General features: G+C 38.1%; 2 protein-coding genes across 5 annotated transcripts; one reads left to right on the forward strand and one right to left on the reverse strand.

Annotated features, from left to right (window-relative positions):
• Window positions 1–5,589: 5,589 nt before the first annotated feature.
• On the forward strand, window positions 5,590–7,006 carry LOC148868922 (transcription factor bHLH53-like). The gene is made up of 2 exons (XM_088967591.1): window positions 5,590–6,288; window positions 6,536–7,006. The coding sequence occupies exons 1-2, from the start codon at window positions 5,596–5,598 to the stop codon at window positions 6,761–6,763; spliced, it is 921 nt and encodes a 306-aa protein (XP_088823717.1). The 5' UTR covers window positions 5,590–5,595; the 3' UTR covers window positions 6,764–7,006.
• Window positions 7,007–7,658: 652 nt separating this feature from the next.
• Window positions 7,659–17,042, reverse strand: LOC148868923 (uncharacterized). 4 transcript variants are annotated; one of them, XM_088967255.1, is made up of 6 exons: window positions 16,547–17,017; window positions 14,431–16,126; window positions 13,946–14,066; window positions 13,717–13,823; window positions 8,981–9,536; window positions 7,659–8,907 (listed from the first exon to the last, which is right to left on the reverse strand). In XM_088967255.1, exons 1-2 carry the CDS (start codon window positions 16,889–16,891, stop codon window positions 15,920–15,922), a joined length of 552 nt encoding a protein of 183 aa, XP_088823381.1. In that variant the 5' UTR covers window positions 16,892–17,017; the 3' UTR covers window positions 7,659–8,907; window positions 8,981–9,536; window positions 13,717–13,823; window positions 13,946–14,066; window positions 14,431–15,919. The 4 variants fall into 4 exon arrangements, 2 of the variants coding, with proteins under 2 accessions (XP_088823381.1, XP_088823379.1); XR_016106473.1 differs by lacking the exon at window positions 14,431–16,126 and having other exon boundaries at window positions 16,547–17,032; XR_016106472.1 differs by having other exon boundaries at window positions 13,946–16,455.
• Between the last annotated feature and the right edge of the window lie 3,913 nt (window positions 17,043–20,955).

A 20,955-nucleotide genomic window follows, 5' to 3' on the forward strand; every position in this document is an offset into this window, starting at 1 on the left:
TAAAAGGGATTTGAACACCCCACCTAGGAAAAAACCACACCCCTCTAGATAAATGACAGTTAAAGAAAAGATGAACCATTACCACAAAAGGAACAAATATTATCCACACAAAACCCTTTGGTACATAAGACATCCTTAACCTCTAACTTTATTATGGCGGTGAATCTCTGACCTTTAACACCTAAAGTTGACATGTCTCGCAGTATGATGGAAAACAGCAACCTGCAACAAAAAATAAATAACAAAAAAATATACATAAATGAAAAAAAAAACAGGGGAAACAGGGGAGCGCTGGAGCGGTGTCTCCATCAAGCATCTCATTCCATCAACCGCTGACTTCGTGGAAAACCCACTGAACAAAACAGTTCATCCCAAGCCAATGCTTCTTCATTCCTCCTAGAAAGAAAATGAAAGTATAAGATAAACTAGGCCAACCAAAAAATTCTCCATTTGACCTCATGATCTAAAAAATATCAACAAATATATGCGAATACTATGCCCTTATTCCAGATGGAAATTCGAAAGTTTTCCACTACTTGATTATCACATACTTTTAAACTCAGATCAGGAAAGGGTATAAAATAAAATGAAAAACAAGTATAATGATCTCCTAATCATCTTACATAAGGCTGCCTTTGTTTGCTATACAAACACTGAACGGGGGTATTTATGCATTCCAGTTCGTGTTTGTAAACGTTTGTTTGAAACGTAAAAAGGTAATGATTATCAAACTAAAATTGTATTTTTTGATATTTTGTACTCTAAAAATAGAGTATTATTGTTGTTATTTTTTTTGGATACAAATTTGTATTCATTTGATAATTAAACTTTTGATCAAAGTTGAAACATTCGAATATAAGATAGTTGGAACAGTTAATGATGAATCCACATCTTTACACCCATTTCCATCAATGAATGCAAAAACATTTAAAATGTGAACTGTATTTGAGAAATATATAATGTACATGTTTGTGTTTCCATTGCAAACATTCCCAGTCTAAGAGAAAACGATTTTTAGAGGCAAAATCATTGAAAAGGTGACACTTCCACCGTTCCACGTTAACGAGTCTGGATGTGCGCCATATGTGAGGAGCAGATCTGATCTCCTACAGTTCACCTTGTATTGTCAGTGACCGTTTATAGAAACTGTCCAGCTAACCTTGAGTGGTCAATTGACCCTAGTGACTTAGAAGTTAGAAAATGAACAAACTTTGACCATCTACAGGTGACAGCATCAATAAGCAGGAACTTGTACTAAGCAACTTCAAGGTAGCGTCTCACTAGTGGTTTTTTAGGGGTGAGAGTTCATATCTGCTGCTACTAACAAATGCAATCAACATTATCCCAACAAGTCATTAAAGTTACACATTTAGAACATCTCCCCATGAATGACAAGTGAGATGTAAGGTGAGGTTCTTGAATAGGTTTTTATACTCTAACACTAACATAGACAAGTACAAATCCACTCAAACCTTATACTGAAACTTAATTATGATAGGGGAAATGAGATTAAACACTAGACCATTTTGATCAAAATAGTTGTAATCAAAAGTACCACTCGATCCTAAAACTTAAGTTATTAGGGGATAAATGGGTTTTTATAGTCTAACAGTAGCATATCCCTACCCCCATTGTACAACCTATTAATGAAGGAACAGTAGCATTGTCTAGGAGTGATCATTGGCTGGACTTGAATCCAGACCTATAACTTTTGTGTGTATAGTATCAAGTGTATTTAATATTTTATATTATATCTCATTTAATATATGTATAAAATTTATTTTATACACTATATAATATAAAATATTATATATATAATATGTACTATAGGTGTCATATTATAGTATTTATTTATAAAATATAAAATAAATAATATACATAGTATAAATTTTGTATAAAATAATAGATTTTATGTATTTTGTAGGTTGGGCCAGGCCTGAAGTATTGGGCCAAGCCTTGTCCTAAAATTTGTGGGTTCGGGCTCAAGTTAGGCCTAAACACAAAGCCCAAATATGAGCTTGAAATTTTGAGCCGGGCTGAAAATGATAGATTTCTAATAAGGGTCTCGGGAGTAGGGGTGGCAATTTCTCACCCAACCCATTGAACCCACCTAGTATCTAACCCACCCATTTACTTGGTGGGTTGGAAATGGGCTGATCACCCATTGGGTCAATTTAAATGGGTTGGGTCGGGTTGCGTTGTGGATAACCATTGTGTTAACCACTAAAGATACAAGTATTAATTCTTTAGCCTTTTTTTTTTCCTCATTTGAGTAAAATAATTTATAATTAATGCATTAATCTTCTATTAATTATTGACTAAAATTAGTTTTGCCTCAAGTCAACACACTTCACACAAATTGACATAAATCCAAATCAACCTGACCCAAGTATAGACCAATTCAACTCAGTCTAAATTTTAACAGACCCAATCACCTTGGTTTGGTTCGTTTGGGTTGGTTAGCCCACTCCAAACCCAACCTGATCTAGATCAGACCAATTTGGGGCGATCGAAATCCAAAGCAAACCCGTATGGGCGGGTTTGATCCAGGCCAATACAATTTGGCCCGCTTGCTTTGACCAGTTTGGATCACCGACCCAACCCGTATTTGTACAAACCCTACCCATATTTGGACTGGCCCGATTTACTTCCCTCAACTCGATTCGGTCCCAAACCAGTGCACAACCTAATATGGGGCTGGTCTGAGTCAATCTTCTATTGGATGAGCCGGTTTGGGTTGGTCCGACCGTACTGATTTGAATCCAAACGGTTCAACCGGTCTAGTGTGATTAGCTTGAACACAATCAAATTAGATAGTTCAAGGTCTGACTGGCTTGAGCCTAAGTGGTTCGCTCAAAACTGAAACCCAAACATAATCAAATGACTTTGCCACTTGTGTGAAAATAGCATGCATGTATTATGATTTAAACCTTCCTCACTTATATAAATAACAATTACTATTACCATCAAGTTATGACCAAATTATTTGTCAAGTGGGAATTAGTTTTTTTATTTTAAGTACATAAATATAAGATTAATGGGTTTGGGTGAATTAGATTGAATGACGGAGGATTTGGGTTGAACCCGATCTATTTAATTTTATATAATTGGATAATTAATAGGTTGGTGGATTAGATGAATTAGGTTGAAGCTCAACCCAAAGTAAACCCAACCCAACCCGCTCAATTGCTACGGATACTCGGGAGGTTTTAAAAAATGTAAAAAATAAAGAGAAATGTAAAAAATAATAACTTCTATATCAGGGCAATTTCAATGATGTGCCAATGGTAATAATAGGGGAAGAACTTTAATCAATCTGACCCTGTGAATTTTGATTAAAAGTAGCCTGATTGATTACCAGTTTTATGATAACCTATTGATTGGTTATTAACTTCTAAGGTATGATGCATTAATAACTTAAATGTATATGGAATGATAATAACATGGGTATTAAAGCGAATTTGGCGTGGCGTTATGGACAGCAAGATTAAATATTACACGCAGTTCCATTGGGTACTCTATTTTTTGGGGTTTTTACTCTTCAGTTTATAATTGGGATAGACACAAATGAAATTCAGAATTCTAAAGTGGAGTGCAGTATAATATATATATATTTTTTTTGTTTTTATTTCTTGAATCCTCCAAAATCAAAAGTTACGCACGATTACAGGATGGATCTTATGGACGGCCTGGATCAGCCAAAAAATCCCTCCATGGGCTCCACTTGAGCTGAGGCACGTGAAAATTTTCTTGGTAGATGTGGGCTCCAGTCCACACCCGCAGCCAAATCTTTCAACCAATCTTCCGTTCATTGTGGTACAAGAATGAAGCATCTATCGTGCTACTTCTACTAGACCGATAGATACTTGGGGAGTTGGGAGTTGGGACATGTGGAGATCGGACGTTAGATTAGCCTCATGGAGCGCCGATATACCTACTTAAAGCATGCCGAAAATGAGGGAAACGCATCCGACCCACAAACGCAACGCTTCCCTCTAACCATTGGCAACTTCTCGACTATTGCTTTTGTTAAATTACAAAAATACCCTCAACTCTCCCCAAATGTACAATTGCAGTTATGACTTATGATGATTGTTCCTCCCCTCTATCTCTAAATTCTACACTTACTTCTCATCATGTTATGCTTCGGGTTTTGTAAGTATCAGGAGTAACCAACAACCAATCGTATTTATCGAAAATTCACTACTAAAAATTGCTTTCCCACTAAAAAATAAAGAAATCTGTCGGTTAGGCTTGTTTTAGATAAGGAAATTGTCAGACGACAATTCTTTCTCTGACTTTTATATATTTTCGACAATTTTTATGGTATCGGAAAAAGTATGATTACTGACAAATCCACGTGAATTTGAGTGACTTCGACTACGACTACCACTCTAGGAGTGGTTTTGATTAGGTATTGGTTGATTAATGATCAGTTTTTTTGGATACCGTACTCTTTTCGGTATGGATACGAATGATAATCGGAATTATCGAGTAGGACATGCAAGAGACCGTTAATGAGGTAGGAGGAGAAGGAAGTTGAGAGGAGTAGTGGGTGTGGCCGTGTGGGTCCAAAACCAAAACCAAAACCAAAGCGGCGCTAAATGTCGCAGAGAAGAGATCAGATATGAATAAACTTCCGTTCCTTCAAACGCTGGATGATAAGGCCACGTCGCGAACGATAAGAGAATCTTAAACCTTTCATTATGACAGGCGCGACGTGGCTTTTCTGTCTACCATTGGAAGGAGCATTTCCTCCTTTCAGAAGCAGCGAAAAGTGAAACCGAGTGGGATATATTGATATTGGGATGGCAATAACGGTCTCGTATGCATAACCCTAGAATTTAATACGGAAGGCCATGTGTCATCCTAGCTTCTCGGAGGCCGTTAACCGTTTCAAGCCTTCTTGACCCCTGATTTATATGCTTACTGCTTTCTGCGCCGTGTCCTCTCTCTCTCTCTCTCTCTCTCTCTCTGCATGTGCTTTTGTGTCTCGAAGAGTCAAGAATCAAGCGTCAGTGTTAGTTTGGTAACGTTTATTTGATTCCACAAAGTCCCAAAGCCTTCTTGTACCGTATCTTCTCAGTACTCACCAGTAATTAAATTCTGCCGCCCCTCTCTCTCTCTCTCTGGCACATGCACACACTCACAAGTAGGCTGTGTTCTGCTTCGTTCACCATGCACCAAACTCTCTCTCATGTTTATATCCGCTGCCTTCTATTTTCCTTTCGACTGTGTTTTACTGTACCTGATTCATGAATCTTAAAGCACTACTGTAGCTGCTAGTATTGTTCACGTTTTATGTCACTCCTAGTAATTAGTAACATGTTTTCTTATGCTCATTCTTACATCCCGTGCATGAACTTCCTCAACGAGACAAAGAAACTGAAAAACCAGAAGAAAAAATGCTTGTTTTCTCTGGTTCTTTTTCTAATATTATTTCCCTGTCAAAATTGCTAGACAAAGAGACAGATTGCAAGATAATCACGAACTGGCACAACTTTCTTTATGAACATATCTCTATTTTGGATTAATCTAGCTACTATTTTAATTGATTCTGTATTTACCATCTTCTCTCTGCAGATTCCAGTTTCCATGGCATTGGGTTCTTGCTCCAATTGGTGGACACTCGAGCATCATAATCCAGAGATGAGTCCCTTTCAACAAAGGCAGGAAGAGATAGCCGAGGAGCTCCTGGGCTTCTGTGACAATCTCAACCCGACCAACACATTTTTTGATCCTTTCCTTGAGCCCAATGATTTCTTATCCACCGAAAACTATCACCATCTTCTCTCATGCTTCCCTTATCCCTCTGATCCTCTGGTTACAATCTCGTCAGAAACCTTTCCACCCAACCACTTGGATTTCTGCTGCCAGTACCGGCATCAGTACCCAAAACGCCAAAGGACCTATGATGTTGATTTCTGTAACTCTGCTAATAGCATATCCAACTCCTTCGATGGGTATACCCCCAACTCTTTCCCAGTACCCAAATTCTTGCTCGAGCCTGATCAACTGTTGCTTCCAGGCACAGAAGTTCAAGTTCCACCAGTTTCTTTGAGTGACATTGTGGACGACAAGAAGAAAGCCAATCGAGGGAATATGTCCGCACAGAGTGTCGCCGCTCGGCAGAGGAGAAGAAAGATCACTCAGAAGACTCAAGAGCTTGGGAAGCTTATTCCCGGTGGGAATAAAATGACCACAGCAGAGATGTTTCAAGCTGCATTCAATTACGTGAAGTTTTTACAGGCCCAAGTTGGAATCCTTGAGTTAATGGGATCAATTCAGGTAAATTTTCACTTCTACTAATTTTATAAGAACGATATATAATTACTTAATTATGTATAGTTCCGACTATAATAATTCATTCTTTATCTAATGCGTTCAAATTTTTCTAAATAGCACCTCTACTCTATATTATTGGATTCAGTTATTTTTCGCTTTTTTCCTTTTCTCTCTGTGTTTCTTTGTTGATTCAATATTCATGATTGGGTTTCTGACTAGCACGGGCCATGGCTTGGTGCTTTGTGTGCAGGAAACCAGTAAGGATCAATTTCATATAGAAAAACTCCAGGTTCTTGTGTCACCCTCAGTCCAGGAGAAGCTGTATTTGGAGGAGAAGTGCCTGGTTCCACTAGGATTTATCCAAACCGTAGCAAAAGATTACGAGATACAATCGAACCCTTTAATCTCCAAAGAGCTGAAGCTGTTTGGCCAAGCGGATCGGAGAATTGATGGTGAACCTAATGCAATCCAACCTTGAGGTAGGAAGTATTCTTTTGGGTTTTCTAATATGAGTCTTGTGCATTTGTTTCCAGCATTTTTGCCATGTAAATGTCATTAACCCTGTTTGTCGTCCTCTTGTTGTTCGACCTAGTCTATTTTCTTGTAAAACCCATTTTGTCCCCAAGATCTGTTGGATTGCTCTTGTATGTTCGGCAGTAATAACTAATAATTGTAAGGGGTCCGACTTCAGTACACATAGCAAGAAAGTGGGATTTTTGTGTTGATCCAAATGCGTCAATTTCAGTTAAAGAATTTAATTAATAAAATTATAGTACCACCCAACATGAAAATGATGACAAAATAATGTCAACTAGCATGATTTAAGTTAACAATTTTACAATATATCTCTAATATATCATTAATTTATATTCCTTTTATTCAAGCCAAATATACAAATCGAATTTGTATAACTTTTTTATATTAATATTGCACCGTGTGAACTTGCAACCGTACATAAGGTTAATTAAGACTTAATAGAGCAGGATGCACATGAGGTGCACTAAACTAGCCATACATATATACCATGGAGAGAGTCAACAGTTCCACAGGTTTAATCCAGCGCCACCTACTCGGGAGGGATTCTGACTCTGACCATCTCAATTACTACTGGGATGTCGGCAGGTATTGGTCCTCTGCCCACTTGCACGACTAGAGGTTAATTAAGAGCTGGAGCTAGAGCCTGTGAAACATTACTCTAGTAACTAAGTTTGAACTGAATTCTGGCATCTGTTTCTCGACAAGTCATTTTAATGTAAAAACGATGGGCCCTTATCATTAGAAAAGCGTTGGAGAACTCTGAGGGCTAAATGAGACCCTGATTCCTTCCAAAATTGCACGGAAGTGATGTATGCAGTTTATTGGATGAAGCCAAGTATTATAACACTCTCCCTGTTCCTGGTATCTTAACCTTTATCAATAAAAAATTTCACAAAACCTGGAAGTCTCCAATGCGTACACAATTCAGAAGCCACCTAAACCGGTACAAGCTAATAAACCAAACATGGACGCTTCCATTTGCAGGAAACTAATCACGAAACATTAGAGTAACAAGCAATAATTTAGAAAGGATAACTTCATGAGAGAGAGAGAGAGAGAGAGAGAGAGAGGGAGAGGGAGAAGGGGGGGGGGATAAACATGCCACATAGACATACCAGCAAGGCAGCAACAATAGCGAGAGAGAGAGAGAGAGAGAGGGAGAGGGAGAAGGGGGGGGGGGATAAACATGCCACATAGACATACCAGCAAGGCAGCAACAATAGCGAGCTATATCATCGCAGTTTAAGGATGACCAACCCACGTCACTATCTTTTTTTACTGCATCTTTGTAGGTGTAGCAAACTGCAATAACTATAAAGACAAGAAAGTTGATAGAACTCAATACTGCTAATGTCCAGTAGTAATTATCCAAACGACTCTAGTTTAGAGTTTTCCTGGAACCAGCTTGGTCGCCCTCCTTGCTTGCTAGCTTCGCTTGTTATGTAAGCAGAAAGAAAACTGCCTATGGTCCCTGCTCCAAGTAAGCTTTCGATGAAGAAGTCAATATACTTGGGGGGCTTGCTCTCCGAAGAAATCCTTGATGTCATTACGAGCAAGTCCATCTAAGGCCCCTAGCAACAAAAATTGTGGAAGTAGACAAAATACACTCACGGGGATTGTGTTGTCAGGCTTGTCTAGTAATCCATGTTTCCTGATCACACTTAATCTTCTGGCCTCAACTTTTTCAGCAGTAATACAACACAGTACAGAGAACAACATTCCTAGTGCAACCCCAACAGGTGCGGCATACATCTGTCTCTTCTCACCCAAAAGGCTTGATAATTTATGATATAACTTGGTAGCTAGTGGCTTTGAGCATTCATGGAACCATAAAAGGATTGAAAGAGGAACCTTTAGGTGTCCGATCTTGCGATTCATGTGGTTTGCCTGCTCAACAAAATAAGTGTTGCCAATGGACAGTACAACACCAAATATGACAAATTAATTAAGGTGATCCACATGGGTAACATGCGAATGATAGTCTTAGCTTCTTCCACTTCTGGGACTCTGCAAAGTGTCTATCTTTTCTTCACTTGTTCCTCAAGAGGTCGGGAAGGCAATACCATTGCAGCTTTGTCAAGACATCTGTTTTTCCACTGAAACTTTTTAGACACAGAATGACAGAATTCACATTACGGGTTTACCAGAGGGAACTTACCACACATCTCATCTCACACATCTGGGTGGATACACGCTATAATGAAGCCTGTGAAAAAGTAGCTGAGATCGGGCCCCACCCTTTGTGTGAGGTGTCACATCTTCACCATGGTCATACATCCCAAAAAGCTCAGCGTTATTAGTATTAGGAGGATGGTGCATCTTCGAGGTAGAGGCCACAAAGACCCGGAATACATGAGTAAGAGGACTGCCTTGCGGTTTGACAAATCTGTAAGAACCGCATCCACTCAAAAACAAGAGTAGCCACCAAAGTACATATTGCTGGAATCCCAAACAGAACCGACCAGGGAAGTGCTATTGCACCAACTATTGGTACAATCAGCATCATCAAGGTGCCCAAAATTTTGGTCATGAGGCCCCGTTCTTCCAATATCACCTTGTCCTGTTTGCTCTTCCTTTTGTTCTTCTGAAAGATCTAATGAATCATAGAACAAGCCCATCCGCACGTTGCCAATGCATGCTTTCTCGTACTTGCTGCATGTGCCTGTAACCTTGGATAGGGCGGGAGGGGTTGACATGGCCAAAAATCCCAAGCCCTACAAAGTTTATTTGTAACTGTTGAGTTCTTTTCAAATGTTACGATGTCTATAACACTCATGTTCAATAATATAACTTTCTGTGAGTCACCATAACTATCCATGGTTTTGCTAACGTGTGTGTGTGTATGTGTGCAAATGGAAGGCAGGGGATAGCCCTTCCCCAACACTCCAAAACCACCTAGCACCAATGAAAGCAGGATTCAATTCCAAGCATTACAAACAGCATGAAACGTGGTCATTATCCATACTCAGATTAGGATATAGTAGTTATCTTAAGATGACATTAAGCCACTAAATGGGTGTTTCGTTCACACAGATAAGTAACTTTTCAACCGATATTAACTGAACATCAGTTCAAAAGTTTGATTTTCCATCTATAAAATATCATTGATAAGTATGCTTAGGCTTATAGCTGTGATAAGTATGCTTAAATAATCCTACTTATATCTTATGACAAGTAAATTGTGTAATAGGTTACTTATCATGAACTACTTAGTAACTAGTTAATTATGAACCAAACACCAGCTAAGGTGCCCATAACCTATTCAATGACTTATTCCGTTCAGCCAATTCAGCCATAACCTAACAGCCCCCTTGAACATGTTTTAAGTGAAATGTGGTTTTGCAACAAAATGCTTGCTAATCAACTTCCCAAATAATACTGCAATTATATGGAGTTCATTTGGTGTTTGGAGGAAAAGGGGGATTGTTCACTCTAATCTATTTAATCAATAATCTCCATTTGGAAATGCTTAAAAGAAAATTTTTCCATGTCAAAATTTCTTATATTATATCCAGAAACAATATTGAAATTAATCAAGATGAGGCTTTGCTATAATTTCTTATATTATATTGTTTTTTATCAGGTAACTATACATGGTACTTCTTTGCAAGCATTCTCCCACCTTAGGCTGGTCTTGGCTCGAGCTATTTTCACTGACCTTAGTGAATTTGACCAAACCCTCTGCAAATCTAGCCATCGGGCAACACAATTCCAATCTAGCCAGCCAAGCAGAAGCACATGTCTTGGCTCAATTTGTAAGTTCCCGAGAGAGGGGTTACGCATTCCCATCATATGACTGCATTAGTCAGGGGCGTACTGCCATACATAGAGACTCATTAAACAGTTTGAGACCTACCCCTATAGCCAGTCAATATAACTAGGGAGCCTTACTGCCCAGCCGATAGATTAAATGCTAACTACTTGAGGGCCTGGGGCAACCAAATCCCTGTCCAGTTGGTAGTTAAAGAATCTCAGAAAAGCAAACATACAATGCTATAGGTGATACTGGAGAATAGGAGAATCCAAAAATGACCAACAAGAGTGTCAACAAGGTAAGCATTCCTATTGGCATGATAGCTGAGACACTGAAGAAAACATTCATTACTGATGCTGCGTGAGTGAAATCCCTCTTCCTTACATTTGTCAAGTATGTTACCATTACAAACAGAGTGTAGGCCACAAGAATATCGACCCAACATAGGACTACCATGAAAGAAGAGTTGACAAGTTAATAAGAAATCATGTATTTTCAATCTTATTGCAAATCACAAATACAGTCTGTTTACCACAAATAATAATTACTTGTGTATTTCTCTTCATATTCATTCTCAATAATGCTAGTATGTTCCGCGGTATTATGCAAATTATAAAAACAAAACAGCAAAGAACTAGTAAACAACTATCTATTTTCTGTTTGATATAATTTCTCAGGCTATTTTACCTTACATTTGGTCACAGAGAAACCGAAAATAGAAAATAAAGTGGAAATTAAAAAGTCAAAAAGGAAAAAGAAAGACAGGAGACCAGAAAAGTTATTCAATTTGGTTGCATAGAGAAAATCATCATCACCTAAGCTTTGCCCCACTACATGAATCCTGTTTTGCCATTCCATTCTCTTCAGTGCCATATCCATCTTTAAATCATGGGAACTTAAGTCATTTCTTATTACTTCCTCCCAAGTCCTTCTCAGTCTGCTCCTAGCTCTTTTATCCCTTCAACTCGTATGTTGTAACAGATCACTTTTTCTAACAGGTGGTGTACATGGTCTTCTATTGAAATGACCAAACCATCTCAATCTACATTCTCTCATTTTATCACCTATTGGAGCTACTCCTAGGTTCCTTTGTATGACTTCATTTCTAACCGTCTTTTCTAGTTTTACCACTCATGCAAGCATGCACATTTCTGACACACTTTTTTTTTATCAGTTCTGCCACACTCATTTCTTGGACATACGATTTCTTAATGGTTTCACAGAGAAAATATAAAAGAAAATTTAAGGGAAGCAATTAGTCACTACAAAGCAAAAACATGCAGGTCATGTGGATTAATTAGAAAAAGTACATATGGAAGAATATCCAATATGATCTTACAAGAATTGACTCTTACCTGTATGTAAAAGTCAGGTTTATCTATGGGTATTCATATACGATCCAGGACTCAATGAATCTGAACCATCAACCATAATTGGACTTGACTGGGATTAGCATACTTTATTTTTTTTTCATATGCCTACTTGGTGTATCATTGCAAGTATATATGAACCAGTTCATGGATCAAAGCTTGGTGTTTGGTTGGTTGCTTTGAAGGAGGACTCCAAACATGGCAGCAGTGAATAAGTGGGTGCAAGATGGATGGTCCCCCAGGTGGAGCAAGAGTGAAAAAGTTGGTGCAGCGCTTATTCCTGTTTATGCTTTCCTTGGTAGGAGAGGCTTCTAGAATCCTAAATCAAGGAAAGAAAACTTTGGGTGGAGAACAAATGTTTCTTGATTGGTGGACGGGGTGTGTGGGTTGTAGCACCAATGAGCCCGCAGAAAACAAGAAGAGAAAATAAAATCTGGATTTTAGTTTATGCTTGCTGGTGCCCTTATGAAGTCTGGAAATTATTGAAACCATAGGGAATTATAGTGGAGTTTTATCCAGATGGATAATTTTGAAGAGGAGTTGGCTACCCGTGCTTGGGAAGCAACAATAACAACCATGGTGGGGTTAGAAATGAGAAACACCAGATATAATATCACCACATGGCTTTTCCTAGAAAAAAAAAAAGGAGGTTAAATTAGAAATCATGGGACAGATTTACTGGTGTATTCACAGAATTTTTATGGTTATGGATCTAATGTTACTGAATCATGAATGTAGAGGAGTAATAAGCTCAACCCAACTAAATGACTTTTCCCAACTATAGGGATCTGCTACATGAATCCAATAAGATATTGTAACAACTACTAAGTCAAACCTGACTATATTGGAAATGATTCCAGGCTCATGGTACTGGCAAAGATCAAATAAACTATCATATTAGATTTCTCTGTAATTAATTGTTTTACTTGCCACAACTTTCATAAAATCAATGCACCTGCTAATGTTTTGGAGAAAAGAATGCCTTAGGATTTCTTTTTCCAAACAAGGCACAAAGTAAATTTCTAATTTGAACTCACAGAAGAATCTGACTTTGGCATACTTCTCATAAAGTTGAGAGAGGTCACTAGAGAAGAGTAAGCAACAAAATCCAAGTTATATAAATCAAAATATATTTCATTAAGCTTCCATCTTGAGGTCAGTTCAGAAACGCATAATAAACACCAGTCTCAAATTTAATAGGTAAATTTTATACTCATAAATAACACTATTTTTTGTGCTGCTGCAGGTGGCTAGAGGCAAGTGTCACAGGGTGTATTGGTGATTGAAATGAAGGCAATTATCTATGTTATTAAGTTTTTTACTTGGCAGGGAAATGAATCTGTTGTTTTGGAATCTGACTGTAAAGTCTAAACTAGTTATATCTTCACTCATACTTCTCTTCCTTGGCCTTGTTGGCCTGTTTACGACAACTCTTTGACTCAATTTACGTATAGGCAGGCTAATAGAGCAGCTCATATAGTTGCTCAACATGCTAAAATTTTGGACTCAGGTTGAATGGACTGGTAAACCACCTCCTTGGTTGTGTAATGTTGTAGAAATTGATTATTAGTTTGCTGGCAGTGAATATGTATGTTAATCCATAAAAGAATCCAATAGAAAAATTTGAAGACAAAATTTCGAACATCATCAAGGTTATGACCTACCCATCTGAACTTTAAACATTCTGGCTTACAAACATAATAACACCATTAGGGTTATGACCCTGAACAGATGGCAAACTGAAATATCCAAACGCATTTATGTAATTACCTGCGTATTCTATTGAAGGGTCTCGATCTGCCCGACATTTCCTCGTCGTTGTGTTGTCCTTTCTCTTTCTTTGTAAGAGATCCAAATTATACAAAAATAAACTCGTTCTGAAATGGTAACAACTGAATAATTATATGAGAGTTTAAAAACAAGAAAATTCTGTCACTGAACAAGTACAAAGGGATTAAGAGAAATAAAAGAAGGATGAATAATTTAAACATTTCCTTACCTACAATTGAGGGGCTTTCAGAAAGACGATAGCTTTGTCTCAGTTATCAGAGAATATGTGATGGGGAGGGAGGGAGGGAGGCAATCCTAGAGATCGGAAGAAGTCCATACTTAGGTCAACACTGAAGGCAAATACAAATATGAATAAACATGATGTTATTATGTGCCTTTAGGTAGGAATTTATTATAAGTATGGCTAAACTTAGTATGTTGAAAACGCGACCTGCAGTAAAATAAATATGAAAAAAAAAAAAACCAGGGGAAACAGGGTCTCCATCGAAGAAAAATATGCCCCTATTCCAAATGGAAGTTCGAAATGAAAGGGTAAATTACAAAGACACCCCGTACTATGGAGTCTCTGACAAAGACCCCCTATATTTTGTTTTGCGATAAATTCCCTTTGTACTATGACCATGAGACAAAGATCCTCTTCCGTTAGCCTTTCATTGAAATCCGCTGTTGTAATATTTTTAATTTCCATATTACCTTGTAATAACTATTTGGAGAAAAATACTTCTTCTTCCCCGACCTTCCGATACTCGAATAGCAATGTTGGTAGTTGTTGTAGCAACGATAGACTTTCGAATAAGGTTGTTCACTGGTCGGGTTGGGTCGATTTATTGGTGTTTTTCCAACCGATCCAATCTGATCGGGTTACCTGAGGTGGAAACCGAAACCGACCCACTGATAGGCAAAACCGACCTGGTCGGTTTGAATCGGGTTGGTCGGTTTTGTTTTTGCTCCTGTAGAAAAATGACAGAAAAGCCTAGAACTAGAAAGAAATTTATTTGAGATGGGAGAGTTGGGAGAGCCAAGTTCAAAAATCAAATGATGTCTTGAGTTGAGGACTTGAGGGGGGCAAACCAAGTTAGAGAATAGAAGAGAAGACAAAAGTTATCAATCAAATAGAAAGTCAAACTGTTCTATAGAAAAAAGGCTGAAATATTTATATTTCAAGAAAATTTCTAAATTTTAATCTAGGTAAAAAATGACACATAATTCTAATTGTAATTGCCTAATGGGTTCCCTATTTGGTGTAAAAAGACTATAGAAACTAGGATAGATACAATTTTGGTAAAAAATGACACCTAATTCTTATAGAATACAAATGTTATCAATAAAATAGAAAATCAAACTGTTTTATAGAAAGAATTCTGAAATATTTATATTTCAAGAAACTTTCTAAATTCTAATCTAGGTAAAAAATGACATCTAATTTTAATTGTAATTGCCTAATGGGTTGCCTATTTGGTGTAAAAAACTATAGAAACTAGGATAAATACAATTTAGTTAAGTAGGAACTAGAAGACTAGTTAAGTAGGAACTACCGAACTAGAAGACTAATTGGTTCGAGTCAATTTGGATCAGTTTCGGTTTTCACACAAGAAAATCAAAACCGACCCGATATATCAGTTTATGAATTTGTCCAACCCGAAACCGACCAGTGTTGATAAAACCCGATTGACTCGGGTCGAATCGGTCCGGGTTGGTTGATTTGGTCGGGTTGGGCCTTCTTATGAACAGCCCTACTTCCTAAGTCCTCCCTCTCTCTCCCGACCTCTCTTCTTCCCCTTCCCCTTTCTCTCCTACCCTTTCTTCTTCACAATTTCCTTTGTTTTCCGTTGCAGATGAATGATCTGAACCAGGTGGATAACGTTATTGTGAGTGTCGACTGCGTCATCTCTCACGACGACGCTTCTTCAATGACTGCCGCTTCTGAAGAGGAGCCGTATGGAACGGCAGCGAAGCTGCTGGTGAAAAGACGGAGTTGACTGATGGCATCTGCACCATTCCTCCGTCGCAGGCATGCCAGAGTTGAGAATACATGCATTTCTCGGTTTCTTTCATTGGTTCTTTCACCGACTCCGTGAATGTAATCATTGCGGTTCAACAGATTATTATAGCAATTAAACGGATTTCAAAGAATAAAACACCCTAGTTGAGCTAATCTGGTGCTTGTGATCATCATCATCCCTCATCGCATGACAAAAACCCGGACTTGTGAACCATTCCTCATAATGCCCACTCCACCCTGCATGCTACTACCAATCTCAATCTGGGCAGGATAGACCGAGAACTGCAGGCAGCTCTCATCGCTTGTGACATTAGAGCAGGATGTGGCAAAGCTACCTATAGTCCCAGTGTCCGACTGAAGAACTTCAGATTCCAATTGATTTCCACCCTGTTGTAGAGAAGCAGAGTCTGAGACATCATGGCCACCCATAGGGGCAATAATAGGCTTGGTCTCTTCCTGGGGTTGCTTTGTGTTGAGACATCATGACTACTTCTCCCTTGAAGCAGTTCTTTTCTTGATAAAAAAACAGAACAGAATACAACACAGAAAAAGTAAAACCGCGAGGAGGCCCCCGGTGGCTATGAGAATTATGTCTTTGGTGGCCAGTTTGCGGTGGCTTAGTTTCGTAGTCTCTGGTGATGGAGATGGTGAAGAGAGACAGGAATCCTTTCAGAAATGAAGTTGTGATCAAGGGTCAATAACTGAAGCTGATAGCTCTGTTCCACCCCAGGTATCCGGAATAAAACCAGAGAGGTTATTGTACTGAAGAGCAAAGAAGGTGAGAGAAGGGGAGAGGGTAAGACTTACATGAATCAAACCTAACAAGGCGTTGATGCTGAGGTTAAGCCTGTAAATCCTTGTAGAATTCCCGAGACTAGTGGGGATTGTTCCAGTGAGCGAGTTGTTGCTAACGTCAAGAGCATGGAGCAATGGACAGGAACCGATCGAAGGAGGAATTGAACCTGAAAGTTGGTTGTTGAAGAGATAAACACCTCTGGGAGGAACCCAAGAGAGGTAGGAATCATGTCTGTGATAACGTTTGTCATGCAGGGTAAGCTTTCTAAGAGCTTGAAGTTGGGCAATCTTGTCGGTGATATAGGCGGTCATCTGTTGTTGGGCTATCAAGCATTGTATTTCGCATGATCGCGGCATCGTCAGCAATGACTATAGTGACGAGATTGAAGACGGAGAAGAGAAGAAAGGGAAGATGAGAAATGGGTTTCCTCCATCCTTCTATTTCGGAGAGTTAGGAGAGAGAAAAGAATGAGAGAGGACGGTGAGGGAAGGGAAAAGAAAAAAAGAAAGGGAAAATAATAGGTTAAATAGGTTTTAAGAGAAAAAGGACAAAAAAAGAAAATAGAAAAAATTTAGTAGAGTATTTTGATGTTTTAATGCATTCCGTCATCTCATTTAACAGTCAAGGGGGGTCTTTGCTCACAATCATAATACAGAGGTCTTTATCACAAAACAAAATATGGGGGGTTTTGTAATTTGCCCAAATAAAAAAGCAAAAGAATTGTTACAAAGATCTCCCTGTCATCCATCTCATTTAAGACAAAAATCATTGAGAATACAGGACTTCCACGATTACCCCGTTGAATTCAGGTTATGTTTGGATTCAAGAAAAATGTAGGGATAGAAAAGGAAAGGTAGTATAGATTTCCCTACCTTTCCATCATTAAGCTCTTTAGGAGTACCTTTATATAAAAAAGGTTTGATGTAAATATTACAATTTTTTTGGAAAGATTGTACTTTAGCCCCTGAACTTTGGGGTAATGTCAAATTAGTATTTTAGCTTTTAAAATGTATCACTGCAATATCCAAATTTTTAAAAAGTATCAAATTGGGCCAAAATCATTAATGTTAGGTATCATGTAAAAGGTATCATCTAATTTTCTTAATTTTCTTATGATTGATATCAAAATTTTGGGCAAAAATAAAACCTGCGCTTTATTGTTGAGAACGTCAATTGCAGAACAGAAACAACAGATTGATAGGACCCCTTTCACCTGGCTACAGTAAGCAACAGCTTGGGATTTTAGAACCGAATCTACCATACAGGACTGATCGAAGCTAATTAGTATAGCCTTTTCAAGGTCATCCATGGCGGTTCAGCAATTTAAAGTGGAAATTTCCCTCTATATAATACAAGCACTCGGTTTGTTTCTCCATTTATCTATCGGTTTTCTGGTACGGTGGCGGGCGTCAAACCAATCTCTCCCCCTCTTCTTCGGCGATCAACACACCCACCGCTCCAATCCGCTTGAATACCATTGTCTTTCGAGACAGAAAAAAGGGAAAGCAAAATCCTTCTATTTATCGCTCTCTTGATCGTTTTCGGCCATCCAATTGATATAGCCGGCGTTAACTTGTAACTAACATTCAAGGAATGCGTTTCCGACGAAACTTTTGTCCTGTTGATGTTCATCGGGTGATGATCAATTATCGTTAAGATGGTTTAATACTTTAAATGCTTTACTTGTATTAGATCGTTGAAGTTTATGTTTATGTTTATGTTCTTGTCAAATTACCACTGTTTTCAAAACCGGATCGGACCAGACGATCGGATTGGAAAAATCAGGAATCGGTCACTTGACCGGTTTTGTTTTCCTCCAAAACCGCTTTTTTCCTCAAAATCGTTGATTTTGGTCAGTAAACTGCTGAACCGGTTGGTTACGGTTTTGACCTTTTTTTAATTTTTTAATTTTTTTTAATTTTTTTGTCAGAATAGGCCGGCTGTTTGGGTTGAATGATCAGACCGTTTGAACCGATAACCGGACCCCTGACTGTTTCGGTCACTGATTCAATTTTAAAAACCATGCAAATTACCTTTTTACCATTTTTTTGTTATTTTCTAACTATTTTACTTGTATTTTATTTTGTTATTTTCTAAAGATTATTTCCCTTCTCGGTAACTCTCTACTCAAAGCTCATGGTTACTAAAACACTGAACCACTCCCTTCTTTGTTTATTTCTTTTCCCTTTGTCCTACCTCTCTTTGTTTCATTTACAATTGTTTCCATTTGTGTTCAAGGTAGAAGACATCAACCCAAGGTATCTATTCACCCCTAATTTTGTCATCCGCCATCCTCTTTGGGAGATGAGAGAATAGAATGAATAACAATTTGAGAATATTATTAATTAAAAAATTAGAAAATGACAATGGTTTCACACGTCAACCGGTTCAATCTCAAAGTAAAAGATAATGAACAGTGCCTTCTTTTGAAATGTAGTTTTGACATTTTCAAAAATTTTAAGTTGCACATGTCATCACGTGATCAGGTAACTGGCGGTCGGTTAATGGCAGGAACCAACTTGACACTTTTTGAAAGTTTGGACACTACAATGGCACGTTTGAAAGTTTGAGTACTAACTTGACATTGCCCCTAAAGTTCAGGGTACTAAAGTGGAGTTTTTCCCTTTTTTTTGGGAGGGAGGGGGGTACATGTCGTAATCTATACTACCTATAAAAGAGTGAATTCCCCTTTTTTCTAGATTTTTCATTGGATGTTTTTTGCCCCTCTTGTCTAAGCACACAACGGGAATAAAGATGGCATATATGTCCTTTATTCTCACTTCAGAAACTGCCCACTCATAACTGTTCAAAAACTATCCACTCATAACTGTTCAGAAACTATCCACTTATATGTTATAACCCTTTAGAAACTGCCCATGAATTATAAATAGTTTTGTCTTAGAGATACTACTACGTGCAAATGCACGTACACGTTTACTAGTAAAATCTATATAAATTTATTAGGCTGAAATGTGTACGTAAGAAAGCCTGAGGATGAGGGAAATGGAACTTAACAGTATTTTTTGCCTTTTTTCATAGAAATTACAAGAATGCCACTCTCTCTCTTATAAATTACAAGAATGCCACTCTCTCTCCAACTGAGGGAGACCTCAGCTAGGCATCTCGTCTACTAGGGGACCTATAATCAAAAGTAGTCAAGTTCGAGTCAAGCCAAGCTCGAACTTCTAAGCTCAAGCTCAAGTCTCTAATTTGAATTGAGCTCGAGCTAGAAAACACTTCGACCACTGAGGGAGACCTCAGCTCGGCACCTTGGTCACTGAGGGAGATCTCAGCTATGCACATCGACAACTAAGGAAGACCTCAACTCGACACCTTGTCAACTAAGGGAAACCTTAGCTTGATACCTCGCCTGTTGGAGAAACCTTAGCTCGACACTTCAACAGCTAAGGGAGACCTCGATTTGGCACCTCGACTGCTTGAGAGACCTGCAATCAAAGGTAGACAAGCTCAAATTTCTAAGCTTTTAATTCAAGCCGAGCTCGAGCTCAAGCTCAAGTCTCTAATTCGAATCGAGCTAGAGCCTGATAGTTTATAAGCGAGTCCCTACAACGTAGGGCCCCCTCTGCTAGTAAAAAATTAAATGGAAATTGTCTAATACTTACCATGACTTCTTAGCATTTCTCTTAAATTCACCATAACTTTTCAAAACGTCCAAGAAACCCATGTCAGCAAGTTGACATTAAATAGGTTAACGGGTGTTGGTAGATTACTATTTTACCCTTTGTTTCGTTATAATGGAAAACAAAGCAAAACTTTGATAAAAAAACAAAAAAAATATATCCCAAATATTTTAGTCTAAAAAAATTTCTGCCCATTTTACATATTTAAGTAAAAAGGGATCTTCAAATAAAAAAAATAAAAAAAAGGAACGCTTTTGATTCAAATCAAACTCATTTTACGCTCCATATCTACTTGCAAAGTACAATTGTCATTATAGCCATTTTAATTCCAAATGCAACAAAAACTGAGATTAAGAAAAGATCTATGGTCAAGAAGAAGAGGATACGTGGCTCCTTAGGACCCAACATCCACTTCTATCAAATGTCGGTTAGAACAAAGGTGTATTGAATAGAAATTAGGCTGGCAGAAAAATATGTTTAATAATGTTGACATGCCATTCAGGGAAAGTTTGGACATAAAAATTGCATTTATATTGGTGTGGACAACTTCTATCAATTAACACTAATAGTGCTCAACATATGGTGAGTTTTGGAAAACAAAAAGTCACTGGCATGGGGTTCCTTGGATGTTTTATGGTGAGTTTAAGAGAAATGTTGAAAAGTTATAGTGAGTTTTAGACAATTTCCAAAAATAAAAAAATAAATGGTAATGAAGACGCTAGAAGATTAAACATGTAATTGGTGTTTTGACACAGATTAGCCGATCCAAAATAAGAGCT

Source organism: Nelumbo lutea, chromosome 2 (assembly GCF_056320005.1).
Source record: "Nelumbo lutea isolate HS-2025 chromosome 2, American lotus-T2T, whole genome shotgun sequence".
Taxonomy (NCBI): Eukaryota; Viridiplantae; Streptophyta; class Magnoliopsida; order Proteales; family Nelumbonaceae; genus Nelumbo; species Nelumbo lutea.